At 47.7% G+C, this 26,086-nt stretch overlaps 1 protein-coding gene across 1 annotated transcript in view; it reads left to right on the top strand.

The window, feature by feature from the left end:
- The window catches only part of TENM4 (teneurin transmembrane protein 4), a 385,057-nt gene that overhangs the window by 93,405 nt on the left and 265,566 nt on the right, over positions 1–26,086 (top strand). Inside the window, exon 3 of the mRNA XM_022593930.2 lies at positions 1,062–1,271. Within this exon, the coding sequence (XP_022449638.2) occupies positions 1,062–1,271 (210 nt within the window). The remainder of the gene's footprint in view (positions 1–1,061; positions 1,272–26,086) is intronic.

The following is a 26,086-nucleotide window of genomic DNA, read 5'->3' as shown; positions in this document are numbered from 1 at the left end:
AGACACAGATAGGACCGCAAATTGTTGCCCCCAAAGGTCTTGTCCCTGGCCAGCCATCACCTCCTCCTTTTGAAGAGTTGGGAGTGTGCTCACAAAACTATAGAAAGCTGGGATTTTTAGAATCATGGAACCCTGACATGTTAGAAACTTGCAGTCAAACATCCTAACTTAGTGCATCTTGGAATTCACAGTGTTAGTGTCCTAAATAGGGTACAGTTTTTTCATCTGAGACTATTAGAACTTAAGAATCCTAGTCTGCTGAGACTCCTAAGAATCCCAGTCTGTTAGGCACCTAGAATTTATCTCTTCAGCATATATTTATATAGTGCCTACTATGTGCCAGGTACTATGCTAGATTCTGGGGATACATACAGAAGTGAAAAAGACTGCTAGATTTCTTGCTCTCGTAAGAAGTTTGCAGAGAATGTCAGGACTTAAAAATCGTAAAATGTCAGATTCTTAGAAAAGTAAAAGATTAGTGTGTCGAAATCCTGGAATGCCAGCGGTGGAGGGGGCTCTGGATCATTCTCTCCAGCTCCCTCTACCTTTTATGAGGCCCAGAGCCTGTTCCAGGCATGTTGGATTAAAATCTCACCAATAAGAACATTATTTCAGTTCGGTGACATCACAGAATGGCCAGCTTGCAGGGGCTCAGCGATCACCCAGTGCGGCTGCTCATTTTACCAGCAAGGCCACTGAAGCTCAGAGGCGGGCAGCTGTTTGATAGATGACACAGACCCACCAGGACTAGACCCCAGATTTTCAGACCTCTCTCAGAGAACAGGCAAAGCAGGAAGGGCTTCCCAAGGGTTTTCGAGGGACGCCTTCTTTGCAAGCATGCAGACTTCTGCACGAGGCCAGCTCTTCAGAAGGTGTTTGCACCAACTTTAAGGAGGCATCAGGCCCGCCCCCGGGCCACGTGTGCAGTAGATCGGCCTGTGTTGGGAACCCCCTCCCCTGTTGATGCGTGTTTTATTTTGCTCCCTCCCCCTCCCCGTGTGCCTCAAAACCAATTTTCATTATTTTTTTTTTCTGTCTGTGTTTGTGTTTGTGGTTCGCAGGTGCTCCCTTGCATTGTTCATCCGCTTCATCAACCCCTATTGAGCAGTCCCCCTCCCCGCCCCCTTCCCCTCCGGCCAATGAGAGCCAGAGGCGGTTGCTAGGCAACGGTGTGGCCCAGCCAACCCCGGACTCAGACTCTGAGGAAGAGTTTGTCCCTAATTCATTCTTAGTTAAAAGTGGCTCCGCCAGCCTGGGGGTCGCGGCAAACGGTAAGTCCCTCTCTCTTTCTAACTTCTGTGGGTTTGGTTTTTCCTTTCGTTGGCGATGCTGATTAATCGGTCTGCTTGGGCTGCTTGCAGGGGCGGAAGGGCCTGGCGCATGGGGGCACTCAGGGTTCTCGGGGACCTGGGGGGCTCGGTGGGCTCGGGAAGCCCCGCTACTGCCTGGTTGCGCCGCTGGGGTGTGCGGGGGGTGGAGGGCTCCTGTTCCCACCCCCGTGACAGACGTCTGGCAGACATAGCTGCAGGGGTAGAGATGCACAGGCAGACACAAGGAGACAGAAAGTTCAGGTAGAGCCTGAGTAGGACAAAGGTACTGAGACAAAGATAGACACCGGAAAAGAAAAGAATGGTTACAATGAACATAGCACCGACTGACTACTTACTATGTGCCAGGGACTGTGCCAGCCACTGTCACGTGTTGCTTTATTGGATCTTCCTCGGAACCCTGCCTAAGAGACCAGTATGATAGTTTTCCCACTGACCATGAGAAAGCTGAGAGAAAGGCTCCTGGCTCTGGAGGTTCTTGGACTTTCACACTGCCCAGAGACGGGGCCCTGGAGACCCAGGCAGCTGCAGAGCTGAATGCTGACTGCAGAAAGAGCCACTGGGCTTAAGCATGGATCTGCCCATAATCACACGCCTCTTCTAAGCTCTGCCCCCCTGACTCCCTTAAGGAGAAGAGGTGTGTGTGTTGGGGGGCGGGGGGCGGTACGATGCAATAGCTCCAAACTCCAGGCTGACCAGGAGCCAGCAGACACAGGTTTTAGCCCCCGGTCAGGTGCTGTGTGACCTGGGCCAAGGTGCTTACCGTCTCTGTGTCTAGCAGTGGCCAGTCCACTTCTTTGCAAGAATTCAAAGCCTGGAGGAGATTCAAGCCTACAAGGGGGGTGGGGTGATATATGTGATGTAACTTGGAATCTCCCTAGTGGCCCATGATTTCCTGATTATCGAAGAAGAGGAAAGGAAATGAGACTTTCCTCACTTAATATTGTAGGTTGCGTGTTGATTTTGCAAACATTTATTAATAAGTGCCTGTGTGGCACTAAATTTCAGGCCAAGTTCTGGAGAAGGAGGCAGAGATTCAGAGAGATATGAGGTAGGATCCACGGGCTCTGCAGTCAGACATCTTTGCATTAAATATAAGCTTTATTGCTGTGGGACTTTGGATAGGGCACATTGCCTCTAAGCTTGCTTCCTTAAGCAAGTATAACATGGGCAGTATGATACCCAGCTCATGATGAAGGCTCATCACGGGACCTGGGATAGAGAAGGAGTTTAGTAAAGGTTAGTCATGGTCACAGTCACCACCCACCTCCCTCCAGGGAATTTATAGACAGCCTCTATGTGAAAGCTCCCACCATCCTGCTTGACACTTAATAATGCTCAGAGAATGTCAGACTTCTTTTCTCTTGGGATCATTACAGCCCAAGGTGATAAGGGAGATAGGAACCTGGTGTGGAGGGGACTGAGGAGAAGAGCCTTCAAGGCGCCTGAGGAAATCAGGAAATGCTTCCTGGAGGAGGCGTTCACTGGATCTGAAAGAATTAGTAGGGTGTGCCAGGTAGAGATAACCAAGGGCTTTAATAACCCAGGACATTCTGGGCAGAGAGAAAACATGGACAAAGGACCCAAGGTGGGGAGCTGGTGGGATCCTGCCCCCAGCTCTTTTACACCGAGGAACCTGGACAGTAAATAGGCATTAACCTTGGAAGGGTGTAGAAGGCCACATGGTAAGTGACCTGAGCTCCTCTGGGTACTGAGCTGAGGCCCTCCAGGCATCACCCCATCCCCCATGACAAAGAAAGGTGTTTTATCCCCAGCTCCCTCCCCTAATCAGGAACTCTCCCAGCCTCTGTCCTCTTTGAAACTCAGGGAGGAGGTCTTTGGCCTTGATGATTCTCTTCTTTTTTATTTTATTTATTTATTTATTTATTTATTTATTTATTTTAATTAATTTATTTATTTTTGGCTGTGTTGGGTCTTCGTTGCTGCACGCGGGCTTTCTCTGGTTGCAGCAAGCAGGGGCTACTCTGTTGCGGTGCGCGGGCTTCTCATTGCCGTGGTTTCTCTCGTTGCGGAACACAGGCTCTAGGCACGCAGGCTTCAGTAGGTGTGGCACGTGGGCTCAGTAGTTGTGGCTCGTGGGCTCTAGAGCACAGGCTTAGTAGTTGTGGCGCATGGGCTTAGTTGCTCCACGGCATGTGGCATCTTCCTGGCCCAGGGATCGAACCCGTGTCCCCTGCATTGGCAGGCAGATTCTCAACCACTGCGCCACCAGGGAAGTCCCTATTTTTTTTTAATTAATTTGTATTGGAGTATAGTTGCTTTACAATGTTGTGTTAGTTTCTGATATACAGCAAAGTGAATCAGTTATACATATACATATATCCCCTCTTTTTTTTGGATTTCCCTCCCATTTAGGTCACCACAGAGCATTGAGTAGAGTTCCCTGTACTATACAGTATGTTCTTATTAGTTATCTATTTTATACATAGTATCAATAGTGTATATGTGTCAATCCCAATCTCCTAATTCCTCCCACCGCCTCCCCCCACTTTCCCCCTTGGTATCCATACATTTGTTCTCTACATCTGTGTCTCTCTTCTGACAGGATCTTTTTTTTTTTAATATTTACTTATTTTATTTATTTATTTATTTGGTTGTGCCAAGTCTTAGTTGCGGCAGGCGGGCTCCTTAGTTGCAGCTTGCCGGCTCCTTAGTTGTGGCATGCGAACTCTTAGTTGTGGAATGCATGTGGGATCTAGTTCCCTGACCAGGGATCGAACCCGGGCCCCCTGCATTGGGAGCGCAGAGGCTTAACCACTGCACCACCAGGGAAGTCTCTCTGACAGGATCTTGAGCCCTGCATTATCTGTGACCAGAAACCAAACCATCCTCCAGGGCCTTCTTCCTCTGTGCTCCTGAGCGTGGCATTGTCCTTTTTGGCGGGTCAGTGTCATTGCTCCTCTAGAGCTTTTAGCTGCCCATGTTTTAAAGCATGCAGAGAAATAGGAACCTGGAATGGGTTCCAGGCCCAGCTCTGTAGCTCACTGGCTGTTTGTCCTTGGCCAATCACTGTCCCTCTTCAGGCCTCAGTTTCCCCATCTTGCCAATGGTGGAGCAATTTCTAAGGTACTCTGATTTTCCTAGTGCTGTGTGATGCTGACAGGTGTGTCAGCCAGTAACCTTCTTAAGATTTACTTGGGAAAAAAATATATATATATGGTGATATTCTTTGTTCATTTCTAAGTAAATAAGCCTTGTAGGTAGAAGAGAAGGCAGGAGATTAAAGTCCTTAATCTCTCCCTTTGCTAATTAACTGAATAAGAGCAATCACGTTGTTGCAAGTTCTGCAGCAAATTGATGGCATTACTGCGCTATTGATGTGCAGGGAAGATGGGGGGAATTTGGCCTATAGCTGTCTGCTCAGCTACACTCCTCTGTACCCCTGCTCCCCAGGGGACCTAGAGGCACTTCAGAGTCCTTCCCTGGAGCCTTGCTCTGAGTGTGTCACTCTAAAGGTTGGTAATAAATGTGTCCCACGCCTGAAGGGAGAGTCTGGGTCCTTAGTGATCCGCTGCTCTGGGTTTGGTGGGTCATGAGAGAGCCAGTGAGTGTCACCCCACAGGTAGACTCTGCCTGCCACCTTCCTGTCCCCGGAAACCCCAAACTGAGTGGTCTCCGGTGAGCCAAAGGGCCTGCTGGTGTTGGCGTGGACCCAGCCCTAGCAAGTGAGGGTGGGTGGGCCCTGCCGCATAGTGTGCCCCATAAGTGCTTGTTAAGGTTCGTGTGATTTTTTTTCATGGAAGAGTGTGAAATTATTTTAATGGGATTACCTCTATTGTTTCTGTCAATTATAAAAGTAACAATGCTTGCTAACATTCAAATAATGCAGAAAGGCAGCAAGTGAAGTTCTCTTGTAATCCCTCCTCCCAGAGATTAGCCACTTTTAACAGTTTGGTGCATGGCCTTGCAGATGCCTTTTATGCAGCGATAATTAATGAGTGGGAATGAAGGGGTGAGCAAGCAGTACAAACTGTGCAAGGACCACAGTGCAGCCAAGAGAGCAGAGCCACAGTCAACTCTTCCGAAATTGGGTCTCAAGAGGTGCGAGCCTGGACACAGGACCTAACCTCTCAGAGCCTCATCTCCTCCGCAGGTGAAATGGGAAAAACCTCCCGAGGTCGGGAACGCTATGGAGTTCAACAGGGTAAACGATGCGAGGTCCCTGTCTCCCTTCCCTGTCTCCACCCCTCCATTCTCTTCCACCACTTGAAGACTTTAAAGACCACCCTAAATGGGTTAATTGCTCTGGCTCCTTTAGAGGCCTGCTTCCCCAGAGACTTCTTTCAGAAGGTATTTTAAATGACAAAGGCAGCCCAATGGGCGCCTAAAGGGTGAAAATAAAGTTTCCTTTGGCGAGAGCTGACTCAGCACCCTCCTCTGAGGGCTGACCCTTTGGGAAGCAGCCTTCCGGGAGCTGGGCTGCACGCTCCAGTGGCTCCCAGAGGCCCTCTGCCTCCAGCTGTGTCTGCTCCTGCCGGGGCTGCGATCCCCGGCCCGTGGTGCCCAGAACCGCCCTGCGAAAATCCCATGTAAAGAGCACGGAGGCCGCGTGGGGCATCACAGAAAAGAGAACAGGGGAAGCAGCTCCTTCTGTCTTCAAAATCCTAATCCACCCCGAGGATAACCATCTAGAAATCACTGATAGATACAAAGAAAGATTTCCCTAAAATAGCAACTTGTCATAGCCGAGAAGCTAAGGAAGTGGTTCGGATTAAGTAGATCTTGGTCCCTACCGCCACAGAAACTTTTCAGAATAAATATTAAATGTGCCGTGAATTGTTGTCATTCTAAAGTCTTAAGTAAAAGGGCTTTAAAACCTTGGTGGTTAATATTTAAGAGGGTCGGGGAATAAATAGCTCAGAGAAAGCTGTCCGTTTCTAAAAGCTGAGGTGAGGTAGGAGCACGTGGGAGAATTTACGTGTAAGGAGCACCTTCCACGTAGAAGTCTTTTCTTTGCGTGCGTTATCTTTTTTTGAGCTTCCGTTTGTCTCTGTTCAGGAAACCGAGGCCCAGGCAGAGACTCACACTCAAGCCTACCTGATTCTAGAGCCCCACCCAAATTTCTTGTTTTGTTTTCTTTTCAATACCAGATCCTGTTATTTCTGTCTTCTTAGTAGGAAGCTGGAGAAGATAAGGGGAAGTCCACCAAAGAAAAGCTGATTTTTAAAAAAAATTACTAGTTGTTGGATTCCTAGTACTCACCTCACAAGCCCTGATGAAGCCCCTATTATGTGAGAGGCGTTTAATCTCATTAAATCATGAGATCTCAGGGAATCTCATTGAATCTTCATGTCTGTCCTGTGTCATAGCCATTTTTAGTCTCATTGAGGCAATAGCAGGCCAGAGAGATTAAGTGACTTCCCCGAAATCACACAGCTTCTAAGTCATAGAACCAGATTTGAATCCCAAGTCTGTTTGAAGCCATTGAGTGAAATCTCTCAGTTGTGTTTTGGTGAGCATGTGGGAGTTTTCAAATATGAGTCAGGCCAATGACTTAGACACTAAGTTGCGGTGCTGCGTCATGAGAGCCAAGCCCTGGATGCTAGGCCGTCCGTGGCTTTTTCTCCCTTTTCCCCCTATTCCGGGCCCTTCTGCCTCACCTTGCAGATCTCTCAGGCTGGTGACACTGGTCAACATCACTGCTGTTTAGCAGTTTCAGTGACTTTCTCAGGTCTTAAGCAGCTGGGATTATTTTGTTTTGACTTCCAGTCCAGTGGAGGAGTGTTTATTTTTCTTTCTAAATGGGAAACACTGCTATGTATGCGAGCTCCTTCCAAAAGTGTTTTCTTAAAACAAAACAAAACAAAAAATTCAACTTAATTTGGAACCTATCCAGATTCCCGAGGGAGTCTGCCAGGGTCCTTTGAAGTCAGTTTGTGAAATCAGAAGGCAAAATTGTGCCTGTTTCCCACTGTCCAGAAGTATCCAGTGAGGCTTTTGTCTCCTTTCTCTGTGAATTTCATGGAACCTGTGTTAGTTGTTCCATGCCAACCACAGTGCTTGGGTCTGTATGTTGCCCAAGTCCCAAGGGACAAGGACATAGGGGCATGTGAAGTTTTCAGGCATTTTTGTTCACTGCTCTTCGCAACTCTCTTGCATCTAAAGACCCTTGTTGGTAAATAAATCCCTATACCAGCTATGTCGAGAAGCTAAGTACCTAAACTCCTAGGAGCAAGACAAATTGATTTCTTCCTTCTTTCCTGCCTTCATTCACAATGACATTTGAAATGTTTGCAGATGTTTTCCTAACAGATGAGGGGTGAAGGGGACTCTAAGCAGAAAGATCCTATAAAATAGGTATTTAATCTATAGGGTCAAGAATCCCTTAAATGAAGCCCTTGGAGTCAGATGCATTTTAGAATTCAGAAATTTTTAGATTTAAGGAATAAAATACAGTACACATACTGTGTCTTTCCTAGCATTCCCGGAGTGCTGGGATGGCCCACAGTAATCAAATACATTGATATTTCTGCAGTCAAACATATGAACAGTTACACTGGTGAGATTAAAAAAAAAAAAAAAAAAAGACTCTGAGATACGTGTCAGTTCAGGTCAGGTTTTGCAACCAGAACAGTTTTGATAAAACTTTCAGTCTTAGGACTTCCCTGGTGGCCCAGTGGTTAAGACTTCACCTTCCATTGCAGGGGGTGCAGGTTCCATCCCTGGTTGGAGAGCGAAGATCCCCCATGACTCACAGCCAAAAAACCAAGACATAAAACAGAAGCAATATTGTAACATTCAATAATGACTTAAAAAAAAAACTTTCAGTCTTAATTAAGAAAGAAAAAAACCTTTCAGTCTTAGAGTTTTGAGATTTTTGGAATGGTGGCTAATGGATGGTGATCCTGAATCGTGCCTTTTCTTAAATGGGCAGGGTTGGAGGATGTCCCATGACTCAGAAAGGTTTAGTAACAGAATAGCCAGAGAGATAACTAGAAAGCTTGGTAACTAGAAGGCATGATACAGGTGCACGTTGCTGACCGGGAAGCTCCATGTTTATCTGTAATGACTGCTTGGAAAAGCCAAGCCCCTCTGGTATAGACATGGGGGCTCAGGAGGCCAGCGCCAGCAGGCTGGCTGACTCTCAGGCCTGGGAGTTCATGAAGGAGAGAGGCTGACTGCTCAATTCTCCAAAGCCTAGAACTCGGCAACTTAAGGAACCTTTCCTGACAGCCCTTTGGTTGTATGGACCTCCCCTTTCTTTGATGCCCTGCTGTCTTCTTTACAGATACCTTCCTAACAGTCTGGGAACCTGAATGTCCCCATATCTGATTTCCAACTTAGACTACAAATTCCTTGAGGGAGGCCTCGTCCGAGGCTGTATCTTCACAGCTGAGCACACCTGTAGGTGCTAAAATCAAAAATGAAAAAAAGTTGATTTTCTCTCTTCCTCTTTTTCACCAGCCCACCCCCAGCACACACACACACACACGCACACGCACACACCCGTGCACACACACACACACCCGCACACACGCGCACACGCGCACACGCACACACCCCCGCACACACACGCGCACACACGCGCACACGCACACCCATCTCCCTAGGAATAGTACAGTGAGCCACATGCATGATATAACTAGAAATCCGCACAGATGAAGTGATTTGCCCCAGTGCAGAGTCAAGATTCGACGTATGGCCCCACACTCCAGGGCCCTTTCCACCTTACCAGGTACCTCCCTCCACTGGGAAAGCTCTTACCTGCAGCCTCCCGCCAGGGGCCGGCAGTTATGCCCCGCTAAGTGGGAGCAGTGGGGACAACCACACAGGGGTCACTTCTGTTTTTGAACAGTTCACCAAGCCCTTTTTCATATGTTACCTCAGGCAAACTCTGATGACTCTAATTTAATTGCCGCATTGGTTTTCTAGGAGGTAAGGCTTCTTCCTGACCCTGCAAAATAAACAGGTCACGTTTTGAATTAATGTAACCGAACGTCCTGGGAAAACCAGGGCCCTCTAATTAGTCACTCACGTGACATGATTACAGCTCCTTTTCCACTAATTTCCCCAATTGCCATTGCATTAAAAGGTACAAAAATAACATTTCTGGTGTCTGGCTTGATTGGATCTAGTAATTCCTAGACCACCCCTCGAGGAAGGCACATCAGCTGTGTGTCCGGGCTTTTTCCATCTGGAAGCTAAGCCTGGTTTGTGTCCCTGTGGACATGTCAGTGGCCTGCTCCCAGGGGCCCTTGTGGACACCAGACCACATCTTCAAGCATCTCCTGACACTTCGGGGCACAGACTGTTGAAGAGGCGCCTGGAAGGAGGCTAAGGAGAGCTTGGGAGATGAGTGTACCTCATGTTTCCATAAGCCTTGCATTCACCTCCACCATCTCCTTGGATCCACAGCACAGTGCTGTGAGGTTGGCCGAATGTAGAGAACTGGGTAGGAGAGAGGGAAGCAACTGGGCAGAGAGCTGCCCCTTTGGCTACCAGCTTCTTTGGGCCAGTTTTAGATTTGCTCACAGTTGGTGATCCAACCTGCAAGGGCCACTGCCATCCACATAAGCTGAGTTTTCCAGTTATAAGCCTCCCCTGGAGAAGCCTCTCCATCATCCCTCGTGAGCCATCCTGGAGACCTGCTTGGGAGGAAGCGCATGCCAGAGAGCAGCAGACCTGTCTTCTGAGCCCAGCTCTGCCTCTGACAGAGTCTGAGCCCAGGTCTGCCTCTGACCTGCAGTGTGACCTCCAGAGCCTTGTCCTCTGGTTCCTTGGCTCTCTAGTCCGGGCAGTGGGAGGACTTGATCAGATCAACATTTCCCAAGCTTGTTCCTTTGTGTGTCACTGTCAGAGTCTGCACTATAGCAGTGTGCCCACCTCCGTGCCCCTTCCTTTCCTTTCCTTTCCTTTAAACTACCTCCTTTTCCGAACTTTTTTTTTTTTAACCTAAGTGAATTTAGTTATTTTAAAAGGAGATTGTATATTACTGTGGCAATTCACTTGCCATAAATAGAAGGTAGCTGTAAAAATAAATACAGTGAAAGCTGGAGATTAGGCCTGCTCTAGGATGCGGAGATTTGCTTCTCTTTGTTAAACAGGGACACGGGCAAGTGTTAGGTATTAAAAACACACAAGTACCAAACTGAGATTACCTCCTTGACATCACCAAAAAGGTTGAAAGAGGATGGAGGCTATCCTGCTTGTGATTCAGTGTGATTTAATGTCTGCTCGCGCTGTACACCGCCTAAAACCATGCCCATGGGATGCATGACTCCATGGCTTTTTCCAGAACTCTGTCTAGGCTTTTAATGCTACACCCCACGGCCTGCTCACCTTGAAAATAAACATCTCTTGCTGCTCCCAGAACCTCCCCTCCTTCCCTTTCCTGAATGTGGTCTTTTCTGAGCGATCTGTTCCCACCCTCCCCTTGGCAGCCTCCTGCCCTCTGCCCCTGTCATCAGGTCTGAGCTGGGTGCTTTGAGCTCAGCTGGATCCTGCATTACTGGTTAATAGCTCCCAGTTTGCCCCAGGAAACCATGTGGCTTCCTCTTCTCCCTCCCCTTCCTCTCCTTTCTCCCCTCCTCCCTCTCCTTCTGAACTGCCATTATTTATAAAGGTGTCTGAGATTAAACAACTAAAAAAAAATTCCCTCTGCTTTAAATGACCTAAAAGGACCGAAGCTAGAAGGAAAACAGAAACAGCACAATATGGAGCCATGGGAAGGAAAGATAGGTTACAGAGGTCTACAGATCCTTGCTGTGCTGTGTGGCCTTGGGAAACTTGCTTAACCTCTCTGGGTCTCAGTTTCCTCTGTCAAATGGACGTTGGTTTTAATAGTACTTCACAAAATTGTTGTGTCTATGAGAAACTATGGGCAAGGCTTCTAGCATGGTGATTGCTACGTAATAGGTGCTCAATGAATGTTAGTTTCCTTATTCCCTTTCTAGAACCCAAAAGTTTTGGCCAGATATCTCTGGAAGGAAGGCAGATTCCTACGCTCCCACCCCTCCAGGCTTGGAGGAGGTGTAGCAATTAATAGGTCTTTCCCGAGCCCTAAGCTTTAATCCCCTTCCTCCTCCTGGGTGATTTCCAGAGATTTAGGGTGGGAGAGTGAGCCCAAGGCAGCAGCTAAACAAACATAGCATGGGGTCTTAGAAACAGAACCTCCGCCTTCCTTGCAGAGCTCCCTGTGCTGCTGGCCATTCCCCATAGTTCCAGGATTGTGTGTGATACTCGGTACCAGATAAAACACTGTGATGGCTTTTCCTTCTGGTCAGCTGGCCTCCCCCGCAGAGTTGAAAAGAGAGGAAAATGATTGGTAATTCATTTACGCTTCACTCCCTCTCTGGGAAGCTGCTGCACGGGCTAACAATAATACATATCCCTGTACTTCCAGAAACCTCTTTTTAGCTGCCACAGCAGAGGCTCTGGGGGAATATACACTTGTTGTGACCCAAGTTCCCCTCCCCGTTAGCTGCGTGACCTCACCTCTCTCACCCAGTTGCCCATCTGTAAAGCGGGCATACAAGTAGCAGTCTGGGAGTTGTTTCAACAGTGAGATGGGGCAACGCCTAAGACACTGAGATTACAGGGGGCGCTGAGTGTTGACTGGTCTCCCCTTCTAATCTTGGGCAAAGAATGGAGTTCTTAGTCAGTGAGGAGATTATCTGATCAAAATTGAAGTTGCGATCACTTACCTGCTATCGTCTGAGAATAAGCAAAAATGGAAGTTGAGATAATACTGAATTTGCTAGCTTTGCAAAATTCTGCTCCCCTTAGCCAAAATGTTTACTACTATGTCTTCTCTCCCCTGGACCACTGCCGTAGCATCCTCACTGGCCTCCCTCCCTCCCATCTCTTCCTTTAATCCATCTTCACACTGTCCCATGGTGATCCTTTCAAAGCCCAGACCCCTACCATAGAGCCCTTGCAGGGACCCTCTACTTGTTTCCCACCACTGGTGGTTCAGGACCTATCTCCTCAGCTTGGTGGTCAAGGCTCTTCTTCACAGAGGCCCTCCCACTCTCTCAAGCTGCTTACTTCCATGGTCCCACTAGGGAGCTGTGGCCACAGCAAACTAACATGGTTCTTCAGGGGACAGAGGACATTCCTGGTGCCCAGAACAGGGCTTCTGATGAATAGCTGACTATCTTGGGAGCAAAGGCTTCGGCACACAACTCATTAATTTAGAGGGAGAACTGGTGAAGATCTTTCTGATTTGGAATGATGTGGGAAGAAATGAAGCTTGTTCACCCTTCAGAACCAATTCAATTCAGCAAAGCATTATTAAAGACTTACTGTGTGCCAGGTCCCATGGAGAAGAGAAAGCATCCGCTCACCCGCTGGCTGTTGAGGAGAGAGATACACACCTAAACAGCTCTGCCCTAAAGCAGGCATCAGTGAGGGGAGCAAGGTAGGGGAGTGTGCCAGGGTGTGTGGGGCTACAGAGGTTTAGTGCAAACTGGGAGGCTCAGGGGATCCTCCTGGAGAAAGAGGGTAACCCCCAAGGAGCTCTGCCCAGAAGTGAGCTTTAGTTTTATGGATCTGTAAGGCTGCTATGGACTGGATTGTGTCCCACACCCCAAATTCATAGGTTGAAGCCCTAACCCACCATGTGACTGCACTGGAGAAAGGTCCTGTAAGGAGGTGATTAAGGTTATATGAGTTCTTAAGGGTAGAGCCCTGATCTGAAGGAACTGGTGTCCTTATAAAAGAGGAAGAGACACCAGAGCTCGCTCACTCTCTCCTCCTCAAACATTCATTCATCCATTCATTCATTCAGCAGACTTTTCCAGGGGTCCTGTACTGAGGAGGTCTGATCAGACACCATCTGTTTCCTCCGTGTGTAGACATGTGGGAGGGGAGCACGGGGGTCCTCTGCAGGGGGCAGTGGTGGAAGGCAAGTCTGGCTTCCTCTCTATGGAGAAAGAGCTAGTGTGGCAGGGCCCGTCTCCCCCCTCCCCCCTCCCCACCGTCAGGGAGCAGCCTCCTTAGAAGACTCGATTTTCCTGGGGTTTGAGGTGGGGATGGAGTGAGTGGCGTGGACTGAAGGCAGGTGTGCTGCTCTGTACACGTCTAATTTCAGGCCCATCGAGAGGGAGTGATGGTGGCAGGTGCAGCCTCGGGAACCAGAAAGGGCCTGACACACCTTTGGACTGTGTAACAGAAGAGGAGATCCCATTGCTGTGCACCTGCAGGGCACCAGGTGCTAAGATAGGTGTTTAGTCCCCTGCTGAATCTGTATGGCTGGTGGGCTCTGAAGCGTGCAGGTTTGAATTTTGGCTCTGCCGCTGCTAGCCGAGACCCGTAGTAAATGATTTAACCTCTGAGTTTCCATTTGTCCTCATGTGTAAAATAGGGACCATAATAGTATCTACGTGGTGTTGTTAGAATTCAATATGAAATAATGTATGTGCAGTACTTAGCAAAGTACTTGGTTATTATAAAGTCTTAAATGGAAAAAAAAAAAAGTAGAAATGGAAACTGCTATTACTGTTATCATTGTTGTTCTGGTTGTTATTTTACGGCACACAGCCTCAGAAAGGTACAGGAACCTGCCCAAGGCCACACATCCCAGGTGTGCCGGGCTCCACCCAGCCTCTTTTCTTCCCACTGGGCTGCCCTCCCTCATCTGACAGCCGTCACCCCCCTTTCTTGACAACCCTCTGGAAGCCGAAGGTCTCAGGGAGCCTCCCCAACAGATGAGAGATTTCTTTCGCCCTCACCTCGCCCCCGTACTGAGGAGGAGAGCCCCCCCAGAATGGAAACCGCTGGGTTGCACTCTGGCTCTTAACTCTTTCAAGATACCCCTGTTTGGGCCCCTGCGTGGGTGACAAGATGATGCATGAGGTCTGGCTAAGCAGCTTATTTGTCTGAGCTGGTGATGGCCTTTGTCCCAAGTTGGGTTAATGGTAAGGAGCAGTGTCTCTTTAAAGCCTGGACAATGGACAGGCTTCTCAGTTCACAGAACCACTCAGCAAATGGCCCGAGTCCCTCAGAGCTCAGGAGGCCTCTGCCCCCTCTGCTCTCTGCTAACCCTGCTCTTCATCTTGTGATGGGCCGCCCTCACCTAGCAAGGAGGAGCACGCAGAATAATGGGGGTGAAAGACTCAAAGAGCATTCTAGGGACAAAGGACTCCAGAGGAGGAAGCTGAGATGGGGAGGGTACAAAGGATCATTTCTGACTTCCCACTCGCTCGGCCTGTGCTTTCCTAGCTCTGCGCCCCCAGGTGCATCAGGCCCAGTGACCTGACCGATTCTCCCAGCAGCCCCTTTCACCAGTGAAACATAACGCTACGGATTACAGCTCAGGCGTCTTAGGCTGGCAGTCAGGACCTCCGAGAATCTACCCCTTTCCCTCCTTCTTGACCCTCTCTGACCCTCCCCCAACCCCCCACTCCAGTGAGGTCCGTCAGGCAGCCTTCACCACCTGCTTCAGCTGAAGCAGCTTCCTTTTGTCAGATGCCTGCATTTGCTTCTGAGTAAGATCCTCTTTAAAGAACACTTCTAATATGAAACCTGTTTTTTCAAAGTATGAAAACCACTGATTTAAATCAACCCTTTCCTTGTGTGAAGGGTGGCAGAGCTAGATTTGAAGCCAGGCCTTCTGAATCCCAGTCCTGACTTTTTCTTAGCGTATGGACTCATTGATTCATTCTACACAGATTTCTTTTTTTTTTATTTTTTTATTTTTTTTTACATCTTTATTGGAGTTTAATTGCTTTACAATTGTGTGTTAGTTTCTGCTTTATAACAAAGCGAATCAGTTATACATATACATATGTTCCCATATTCCCTCCGTCTTGCGTCTCCCTCCCTCCCACCCTCCCTATGCCACCCCTCCAGGTGGTCACAAAGCACTGAGCTGATCTCCCTGTGTTATGCGGCTGCTTCCCACTAGCTATCTATTTTACATTTGGTAGTGTATATATGTCCATGCCACTCTCACTTTGTCACAGATTACCCTTCCCCCTCCCCATATCCTCAAGTGCATTCTCTAGTAGGTCTGTGTCTTTATTCCTGTCTTGCTCCTAGGTTCTTCATGACATTTTTTTTTCCTTAGATTCCATATATATGTGTTAGCATACGGTATTTGTTTTTCTTTTTCTGACTTACTTCACTCTGTATGACAGACTCTAGGTCCATCCACCTCACTACAAATAACTCAATTTCATTTCTTTTTATGGCTGAGTAATATTCCATTGTATATATGTGCCACATCTTCTTTATCCATTCATCCGATGATGGACACTTAGGTTGCTTCCGTGTCCTGGCTATTGTAAATAGAGCTGCAATGAACATTTTGGTACATGACTCTTTTTGAATTATGGTTTTCTCAGGGTATATGCCCAGTAGTGGGACTGCTGGGTCGTATGGTAGTTCTATTTGTAGTTTTTTAAGGAACCTCCGTACTGTTCTCCATAGTGGCTGAACCAATTCACATTCCCACCAGCAGTGCAAGAGTGTCCCCTTTTCTCCACACCCTCTCCAGCATTTATTGTTGCTAGATTTTTTGATGATGGCCATTCTGAGTGGTGTGAGATGATATCTCATTGTAGTTTTGATTTGCATTTCTCTAATGATTAATGATGTTGAGCATTCTTTCATGTGTTTGTTGGCAGTCTGTGTATCTTCTTTGGAGAAATGTCTATTTAGGTCTTCTGCCCATTTTTGGATAGGGTTGTTTGTTTTTTTTTGTTATTGAGCTGCATGAGCTGCTTGTACACAGATTTCTTAAGCACCTACTATGTGCCAAGCATTGAGGTAGGCCTTGGAGTAAGACGTAAGACAAAGGTCACGCCCTCACAGAGGAACCCAAGCACTAACGTCGGTTCCTGCTGTGAGGGTTCAAGAATATACACTACCAAACGTAAGGTAGATAGCTAGTGGGAAGCAGCCGCATAGCACAGGGAGATCAGCTCGGTGCTTTGTGACCACCTGGAGGGGTGGGATAGGGAGGGTGGGAGGGAGGGAGACGCAAGAGGGAAGAGATATGGGAACATATGTATATGTATAACTGATTCACTTTGTTATAAAGCAGAAACTAACACACAATTGTAAAGCAATTATACCCCAATAAAGATGTTAAAAAAAAAAAAAAGAATGCAAACGTGAGACGTGCCCGCTGACTTTGGCATGTAGATGGCTCCTGGTGACCTTGGTGAGGGCATTTTCAGGGTGTGGAGGCTAAAGCCAGAGGAGGATAGATGGGAGGTGAGAGGGCAGAAACAGTTCAGTTAACTGATTCTAACAGATTAGACTTTGTGTCACACATTGCTTACATGTTACAAAAGAAAAAGGTTCCTTTACAGTGGGGAGATCAGGAATCGTCACCTGAACAAGAGACCAAACTTCGTGGTCATTATCATAAAGTAATAAGAAGTCCGTTCCATCATGCGTGAGATGTACTTGCCTAAAATGTTTAACCTGAGTCTAATTATGAGAAAGCAACACATCCAGAATATAGGACAGTCTGTGGGGCAACTGGCCTGGACTTTCAAAAAAGGTTAATATCTTGGGGGAAAAAAAAGGAAATAGAACAGTTGGGGTAGGTGGGAGGCTCCGCTAGATTAAAAGAGGCTAAAAAAAAGGTAACAGCCAAATGCAACACTTGAATCTTGATTGGATCCTAAGTTCTTTTTAAGGCTTTAAAGAAGGCATTTGGGGAAGAATTAGGGAATTTTTAAAATATGGCATATATGTGTGCTAGGTGATATTATGGTATATAATTGTTCATTTTTCTCAGCTGTGATCATGATATTGTGGTTATATGGGAGAATATCCTTATTCCTAGGAGACGCACGCTGATGGAAAGTTTCTTGATGTCTGCAACTTTCAAATGGTCAGAAAAAAATTTTTATATATATAGTGAGAGATAAAGCCACATGGCCACATATTAACAATTGGCAGATTTAGGTGAAGAGTATATGGGCATTTTTATAGTGTCATTTCGACTTTTCTGTAGGGTTTAAAGTTATCAAAATAAAAAGTGGAGGAGATTTAACTTGGGTTGGGGAGAGATTAGACGATAGCAACTGAGTTTTCGGAAAGGATTCTTGGGATGGGTGACTTGTCGGCACTCTTTGTAGCAAGATTCCTTACCCCCTTTGGGAACTCAGAATACAGAAACCCTCTGAACCTTTACAGAAAATTGATAGTTTAGCAGTTGTGATAAAACAGGCCCTTCCTGGGCGTGGAGGGGACTTCCGCGAGGCGCTGGAGCCAGTGATGGGAACCACATTGGCCGGAGTGCGCGCAGCCGCGCCCCAGGACCAGCCCTTCTGTGCTGAGGCAGGACAACTGGAAGGAATTATGTGCCTTCATACTTGTTAAACTGCCTTGGCACTAGACGTGATCCTCGTAACCTGAGCTTTACGATGGCACCGCCATAGTTGAAGTTGGGCCAGCCTTGCCCCTGCACCCTCTCTGTCGGAGGTTTATAGCTGAAGCACAAAAGAGTTCAACGTGAGCTGCAACATGAAACACTCCTCCAGGTTGTGAAGGCAAACTTTTCTGTTTAAAGTTTTCTGGGGAGGCAGCGCTTAGGAATGAAACCTTTTCCATCTCCTTTTGCTTTTCCAGCCCTTGGCCAGGCTCCCAAACGCTCCACCCCCACCCCATTTCCCACCTTGAACCCAGACCACAATCCAATCCAACACAGAAGCTGCTGAATCATGTGGTTGGGAGGGTTCTGCTGTGGCCGGGAAGTCCTCCTGGTTTCTGAGTCTGAACCCCGAAGCTGTGTGGCCTTAGGCAAGTGGGTTACCCTCTCTGGGCTTCAACCTGTTGGCTATTTATAGACAACATTTATTACAGGGCTGCCCAGCCCATATAGGTGTGTGGTCACTGAGTGCATGGAGCCTGTACACACAGTAGGTGCTTCTATAAATATGGTCTTATTGATTACATCAGAGTATTTCAAATACGTAGAGATCTATAGCAAGTAGTTGTCTTATTTTGATCATGAAGAAAAGTGTATCCAGAATTACTCTTGTTTTTATCCAAAAGGTAGCCAAAGTACAGTTCTTAATGGAAGAGAAATCGTATGGAAAGTCACAGGAAAATAATTTGATTTTATCCTCTTATTAAGAGTTTTTTCGTAAAAGGGTGGATAGGCTTTGAGGTCAGATAGACCTGGGGTCAAATCCCAGTGACAGAGTGACCAGGCAGATTAGTCATCCACTCTGAGCCTTGGTCACTTCATCTGTGTAATAAGGTATAATAATACCAACCTAGCTGGGTGAGCGAGGAATCAACATACTTTATGGAGAGCTCTCAGCCTGGCACCTAGCAAATAATGAGCATTCAGTGAACAGAGCTGCAATTAGTACTGAATCTGAGAAGAGCAGGAAGGCCCCTGATACCCAAACCTGCCTCTCAAGAGTTGTTCTTTTGTACCAGGAATGACAGATCAAGGGCAGCCAACTGACATCAAAAGCCCAAGCCCCACCCTGCAGACCTTCCAATGGATGATGAAAATGCACTGTGATTTCTGCCCTTTTGAAGCAGTCTCTTAGCCTATCCCTTCAAGCTACTGGTGGTTTGATGGGGCCGATGGGGCCGAGAGAACACTGAGGATGAGAAGGAGCTTTAATATGTTATTTCAGAGCCCCTTCTGATAGGGCAAGCTGGTCTGTTCAGAGCCTGGGTACCTAGACATGAATCAGGCAAGGGAGATAACCTTCCTTGGCCTGTTTCTTTTGGCCAGCACAGCTAGAGATGGGCAGGTGAGTGTGGGCCAGAATCAGGCTCCTTGCTTTTTATTTCTGCCTGAATCAGGATGGAGAGCCCCATACTGCTTCAGCATTGTAATTTGCATCACTACAGTGTCAGCCAGTTCATCCTAGGCAGGGTTTTACTTCCAATCCCAGCCCTGCCCCTCATTGGCCATGTGACACTGGAAAGTTACTCTACCTCCTTGGCCCTTACTTTCCTTATCTCTAAAGGGATTAAAACAACAACAACAACAACACCCTGTTCTGCCGGCCTCTGCAGCCTGTCATGTGGCTCCTAGGATATAAGGCACATGGAAGCGTGAGTGCTGCACAAAGGGAGGTCTAAGGAAGGCAGCCCCAGGAGCGTTCTCTCAAGCCAGGAGGATCACTCGGCATTTTCCCAAAAGGCTACATGAAAACAGAGGACGTTATTACTAAAATACTTGGTAAATTGAATATTTAGTAAATGGGAACATTGTAAATACAGAATAAGAGATAAAGAAAGCTAGTATTTACTTCCATCTGCTACCCTTAATTTATTCTGGTTTTAGCATCTGGGTCCTTGACTGTGCATTTTTGCACATTGAAGTAGCACACCCGGATTGTCAAGACCTCCAAACAGGTCATCATCTACAATATCACTAAAGATCTAGATATCTTTCTCTACTAGAAAAAAAAAAAACTGGTTTTCAAATATGCCTTGAAGATCACCATCCCTCTGGACAGGTGAGGATTTATGACAGGCAGTTAAATGATGTGTATTTGCTGAATGTGTATTTCTCCTACTGAAGCAGAGGAAGTCGTATGTAAAAAGGGCAGGTGAGGGTAGAAAGGGGCTGGACTTGTTTCCTGCTTCTTTGCAGGTTGGATTGAATGGTTCCAATCTCTGCATCCCTTGGGATAAGAGTCTGTTGCTCATACCACTCCCAACCCCTCACCCCCTCGTTAGGGTTCCTTTCCTTTTCTGTCTCCCTCTTTCAAGAGTCAAGGTCCTTCTTGGATTGGAAGCTTTAGAACATGCCTTTTCCAGGACGAAAAAATTGCCTAAAAATTGAGGTGTGAAGTCACCCCCTTCCTTGGGGCCTCCCGCCCCAGCTTGGGAGCTGCCGCCTGGGGACTGGGAACAGCTGAGTGTTTGTTGTCTGAAAGGTACACACTCATTAAGGATCTTAAGCTAAGGTCCCCTTTGGGGGGCTAGGAGCAGATGCAGATTTCTGGGGTGGGAAGAAATTGTCTGTCCTCGAGACCCTCACAGGCTCTTGTGCCAACTCTTGAGGGGAGAGTTTCATCAGGTTTAAAAGTCTGCTCAGAACTCCCAGTGCACCTTGAAGGCCCCGTGTACTTTCAGCCTTACAGGGATTCTCTTGGAAAGACACAGGCTTTTGAGGAAGGGCACAGATGTTGGAGCCAGCCAGCACTGGCCTCACATTACAGCTTCTCCAACGTCTAGCCGCATAGCACTGGACGATCTGTCCCCCTCTCTGAGCCTTATTTTTGTCTTTCGTAAAATAGGGGTAATAGTTCTTACCTCAGGGAGCAGGGGTGCAGTTGGCAGGACTGAGTTAGGTAGTATTTGTGGACATATGAGCAGGCATCCTGGTGCATGGGAGACACAAGAATGAGTCGGTCCTTCCTTTCACCCGCGGGATCCCAGAGGATCAGCTCCCCTGAGTACGGCCCACAGAGTTCGCCCTCGTGAGCAAATACGGGATTTGAGAAAGGGGAGGCGGATCAGCCTTTGCACTAGAGCAGTGCCAGCCGGTGAGGCATGGCTCTCCGTCGCCTCGCCCCAGGGCTAACGCCACGCCTGTCCATGTTTAAAAGACCTCGTCACCCCGAGTCTCACCACCACTCAGGAATGGGAATAACGGCTTCACGGGATCGTCCTGGGGACCCACTGAGATCGCATGTACGGAAGCATCAGCACAGTGCAGGCATGTAGTAGATGCTCAGGAAATGCTGAATCTTAACAGCAAGAAATCTGGTTCAAGACAGGCCAAGAATGTAGTCTGTGTTCTGTCGGAGTCAACTCCCCACCGGCTTCAGGGACAGCTTTGTGAGGTGAGAATGAGTCAGGGCAGCCTCGGGCTGCGGGGAGAGCCTACTCTGGAGTGTACGGCACACTGGGGTGGCCACCAAGAGCCAAGTGGTTTGTTTTCCTCTGGCCGCCCTGCCCCAGCAGCTGCTTCAAATGGGGTCCCAGCGGGCGCCCTGCCAGGGCTCACCTTCCTGCCTCCCAGCCCTGAGGCCAGGCTGCCTTCAAGTCACCTCCCAGTGGGTGTTGCCAAGCCCCGAACAGAACAGCCTACCCTCACCCTCCACTGCTGGCAGCCGGCTCAAGTGTCTTAGGCAGGTCCCCAGGCCTTGGCATGTCGGCCCATCTGCCAGCTCTGCAGTGTGCCACTTTCCTGTTCCTCAAGCACACCTGGCCCCTCTCACAGCTCTGCATTTTTCTGCAGGAGCTCCTTTGCCAGGCACACGTGGTGCTAAGTGCTTTCACGTGTCTGGTCTCGTTTACTCATCACAGCGAGTCTGGGAGGCCAGCATTATGCCCTCTTCACAGGTGAGGCAACTGAGGCTCAGAGGGATCAAGCAGTTTGCCTCCGGTCAGGCAGTGAGCAAGTGGCAAGCCCGCAGGGGTCTGGGGCCAGAGCTCCTGTCTTTGCAGCCACCACACCAAGGGCTCCCGGCAAGAGCGTCATGGCTCCTGTGGCTGGAGGGGACACGCCTGCCCAGGCACTCCCAGTGCAGCGTGTGTGTTCACTCTTTCACTTGACAAAGTGAGGCAATTTGTCGGGACCTTTTGGTAACTCTTTGGCAAAGGGGCTCAGGTGAAGATAGCTTGTGGCTTTAACAGACCGTGGCTTGAGGGTGCTATTTCTGGTGCTGGGACCGGAGAAAGAAGAGAAAGCAGCTGTAGAGATTGGGGTAAGTGCTTGGCTTGTCAGAAAGGTAATCTCCCCACACCTGTGCCCTGGAAACACAATCCAGTGCTCTGAGATGCACTTCCATCTGTCACCAGGGTGTCCCCGGGGCGACCTGCCCGACTGTATCCAAGCTGGTGGGGCTCGTGTTACAGGGCTCCTTCTGGGGGGCGGGGGGGGGGCCTTGAGTCCCAACAGTGCTTGTTTGTCCTTTGGAACTGCCATCTCCCAGGAGGAATGTTAATGGGACCTCGAATGGAGGGGGGATGGGAGGGAGACAAGACTAACTTCAGCCCGAGCCCCCTCTCAGGTCAGCCTCCTGAGTGAGCTCATCCAAGCTTGTCTGCTGTCCTTCCAAGAGGCACTTAAATCAGCTCCTGGAAAGAGGATTCATCCTGTGCTTTTGCCAGGCCAGACTCTACTCTTAAGGGGGCAGGGGTGGGGTGAGGGTCTGTTTACCCTGGGGCTTAGTCTACCCCTTAGCAGAGCTTACAGCTAACTGAGAAATAGTTTCAAAAGCAGAAAGACTGACGACAACTTGGCTGTCCAAGAACAGAAAGTTGGTGACATAGCATTGTCTTCTGTCCATACGACAAAGTTTTAATAGCCGTTGAAATCATGTTTTCAAATAATATTAAAGATGTGAAAAGACTCTAATCGTGTAACATTAAGTGGGAAAAAAGTTGGCTAGAAAACTGTATTTACAGTCTGAACCTAATTTGATAAGTATATGTTTACGTACGTATAAAAAAAGACTAGAAGGAAATAGACCAGGGAGTGTTAACAGTGGTTATTTCGAAGTGTTCTCGTTGTGATAGATTTTTGGTTTTTTCCTTTATACTTTTCTCCTTTATGCATACATTTTCTAGTGAAAATGTTATTTTAGAGTCAAAAGAAAATGAACTTCTTTGACTCCCAGTTTATAGCTGACATTGTGCCAGGTGCTGCGGATAAGAGATTTAGAGGAACCTAGCCCGTACCCTTTATGAGCTCATAGCCTCACAGGGCATAAAAATATATAAGCAGATTTTTTTAAAAAATGTTTTTAACAAAGACATCAGCAACAACAACGGTTTTTAAAATTAATATTTTATTTATTCGGTTGCACCGCATCTTAGTTGTGGCAGGCAGGCCCCTGAGTTGTGGCATGCGTGTGGGCTCTAGTTCCCTGACCAGGGATCAAACCCGTGCCCCCTGCACTGGGAGTGTGGAGTCTTAACCACTGCGCCACCAGGGAAGTCCCAACAACAGCAATTATAATGACACATTTGTTAAGTGCTATGGAATGTTCTAAATGCCTTATGTATATTTACACTTAAACCTTGCAACTCCATGAAGCAGGTAGTTATTAACCCATTTTACTGATAGTACAGGCTGCTGTGGGAACAGAGAGATTAATTGTCTTGGGGGGGCGGGGCCAGGGAGGCTGCAGTCAAGAATTGGCACTTGTGCTCTTACAGGATAAACATGAGTTCTCCAGGCAGACAGAGCAGGGAAAGGTTTTTCGGGTACAGAGGACACCATGAACAAAGGCACAAGGGGAGGAAAGAGCAAGACATCGTTATGGAGTGGCTAACACCACACTCCTTCCTCCCCAAAGAGGAGCTGGAAAGACCTTCGGGGCCACTGTGTGAAGGGCATAGAGGATCATGCTGAAAAGTCTGAGCGTAATTCCATTAGGCAGTGGTGAGCCATTGAGGAGCCCTGACATGGTCAGCTCTGCACTGGAGACGATTCTGGCTTCTTAAACCCCGTGAAAAGCTCAGTCATATGTAGAGAGAGAGGTGTTCCTCTGGAGGCTGAGTGTTGCAGGAAGTTTCATCTCCGTTCCAGCTGAGGTAGAAGAGAAGGAGAAAGGAAACAGTGGGGGCCATGAAATGTGTGATTTTCTTTTACCCTTATCTGCTTGTAGACAGTCACTGCAGCCATGTGGACTCCAGCCCCAAGATGAGAGACGTATGTGCACAGAAATGTGTTTACCATCTAGACAGGGGCAAGGTGTTAGCACCAGAAGGGAGAATTGAGAATTCCAAATAGACTTTTAGTTCCGAATGAAATTTCTGTGCTTAATTAGCCCCAAACACTTCTGTCTTTGCCATAAAAAACAAGGAAAAGTCTTGTGTGGCAATGCTATGAGTACTTATAGTCCAAGCTCGGTTAGAGCTACGTCTAGTACAGAAGTCTCCAAACCCCTCATCACAGATCTGAAAGTGCTGGAAAGCTGGGGCACCCTCCTTGTTCCCTTTACCATGGCTTTAGCTAACGCAGGGGTCACCAGGTAATGCTCTGCTGTGCTTGTCCACAAGGGTTCTGCTTGCTGCAGAAGACACAATCAGAATGATATGTTATCAGGATTGTCTCTTATTCTAACATTGCCCTTCTTATGGAAATATCCCTTTTTCAGTGACACAGTGACGAGCAGGTTCTGTTATATTTGTTTTTGACTTTTTTTTTTTTAACTTTACTATGAAATGCAAAAGTCTGGGAACTACTGAGCGTTTGTACCTAATTGATCTATACTTAGTGTCAGGTTCTGGGAAAGATGCGAAGTTGAATCAGACATGGACGTGGCTCTTGAAGACATGATCATGAGTGGTAATCCAAGGTGGGAGGTGATGAGTAGCATTTAGAAAAGGCTGGATGTTATCACGGGGGAGATACTGGGGGAAAGTACACAGGAACTCTGTTCCGTTTTCATAACTTGTAGGTAAATCCAAAATTATTTCAAAATAAAAAGTTTTTTAAAAGGCTAGGGCCTACGGTGAATGGTCAGGGGGTCAGAGGGTAGATAATAGGAAGGAGTCACCTGTGGTTGTCATTTAAAGCTGCATGAAGGAGTATCTTGACCATCAAGCTCGAGTTCACACTTAACTCTTTAGAAAGTATGGAGCCACGGAGGGTTTTTGATTAAGGGTGATCAACTGATAATCAGACACTGACCAGTTGTAAAGAAGTGAGCCTGGAGGCAGTTGCAATGACCCAGATGGGAGAGGATCATCTTTAAAAGTATCCCAAAGAGAACTAGCTCTGCGGGGTGTTCATAGGTGCTACTTGAAAGAGGGGTTCCATGGACAAAGAAATATGAACAATGTTAAAGAGATGCCTTACTGCAGGAGTTCTCAGAGCCATTAACTTGATAATGTGCCCTGTGACTCTCTAAAGAGAGAAGTTTCCCAGTGTTTCCCAAAGGTTTTTGACCATGGAACCCTCTTAAATTCTCACAGGACTTGTATTCAGAAAAAAGCCCTTCAGGGAATACTGGCTGGCATTGAAAATGAGAGGAGCACGTATTTGTACACAATCCCTACGTACTTCTGTATTCTGCAGACTGGAAACCATGGCCTAAACATACTCAGATCCTTTTGCACTGGGGCATTGAGTGCCCCCGAGAACTCCCCTTCCTTCTCCAGCTGTCTGAGCCTGGGGGCTCGGGCATGTCTGGGGTCACCGCCCTTCCCGATGCACGGGAGGCTCTTCTGTAGGCTCCGTAACAATGGGAGAACAATAATATCATAGATGCCTAGGACACATTTCCAACCCAGTTTCTAAAAATTGCAGGAATGAGGGGCTTCCCTGGTGGCGCAGTGGTTGGGAGTCCGCCTGCCGATGCAGGGGACGTGGGTTGGTGCCCCGGTCCGGGAAAATCCCACATGCCGCAGAGCGGCTGGGCCCATGAGCCATGGCCGCTGAGCCTGCGCCTCCAGAGCCTATTTTCCGCAGCGGGAGAGGCCACAACAGTGAGATGCCCGCGTATCGCAAAAAAAAAAAAAAAAAACTGCAGGAATGAGAAATCATTTGATGTTTTTGTAAGAAGGGAAGCATTTTTGAAGGATTCTTTAAATGTTATTTTCTAATTAAGTCCCTTAATCAACCTCTTTTTTTGCATTTGAATGAACAAATGTGTTAGTTTTTCCTCCTCCTCCCTCTTATAAATGAACTCCACCTTGACTTTGACCTGTGTGCTGTAATTAGTTACGGTGGTCTCTCCTCCTTGCCCAGCCCCCTCCTCACTCTACCTTGTGGTTGGCTAGAGCTTGCCGATCACTGAAATGCTCAAGTTATACGGCATTTTCACGATAGTTCGTTAAGCCCTCCGATTTTGTCACATCTACTAGTCTCTACCAGTTGTTTGACCTTCAGCAAGTTATTCAGC

Source organism: Delphinapterus leucas, chromosome 7 (genome assembly GCF_059928025.1).
Source record: "Delphinapterus leucas isolate spDelLeu-1000000601 "Yukka" chromosome 7, BTC_Dleu_Yukka2, whole genome shotgun sequence".
Classification (NCBI taxonomy): Eukaryota; Metazoa; Chordata; class Mammalia; order Artiodactyla; family Monodontidae; genus Delphinapterus; species Delphinapterus leucas.
This window is presented reverse-complemented; position numbering and strand designations above follow the sequence as displayed.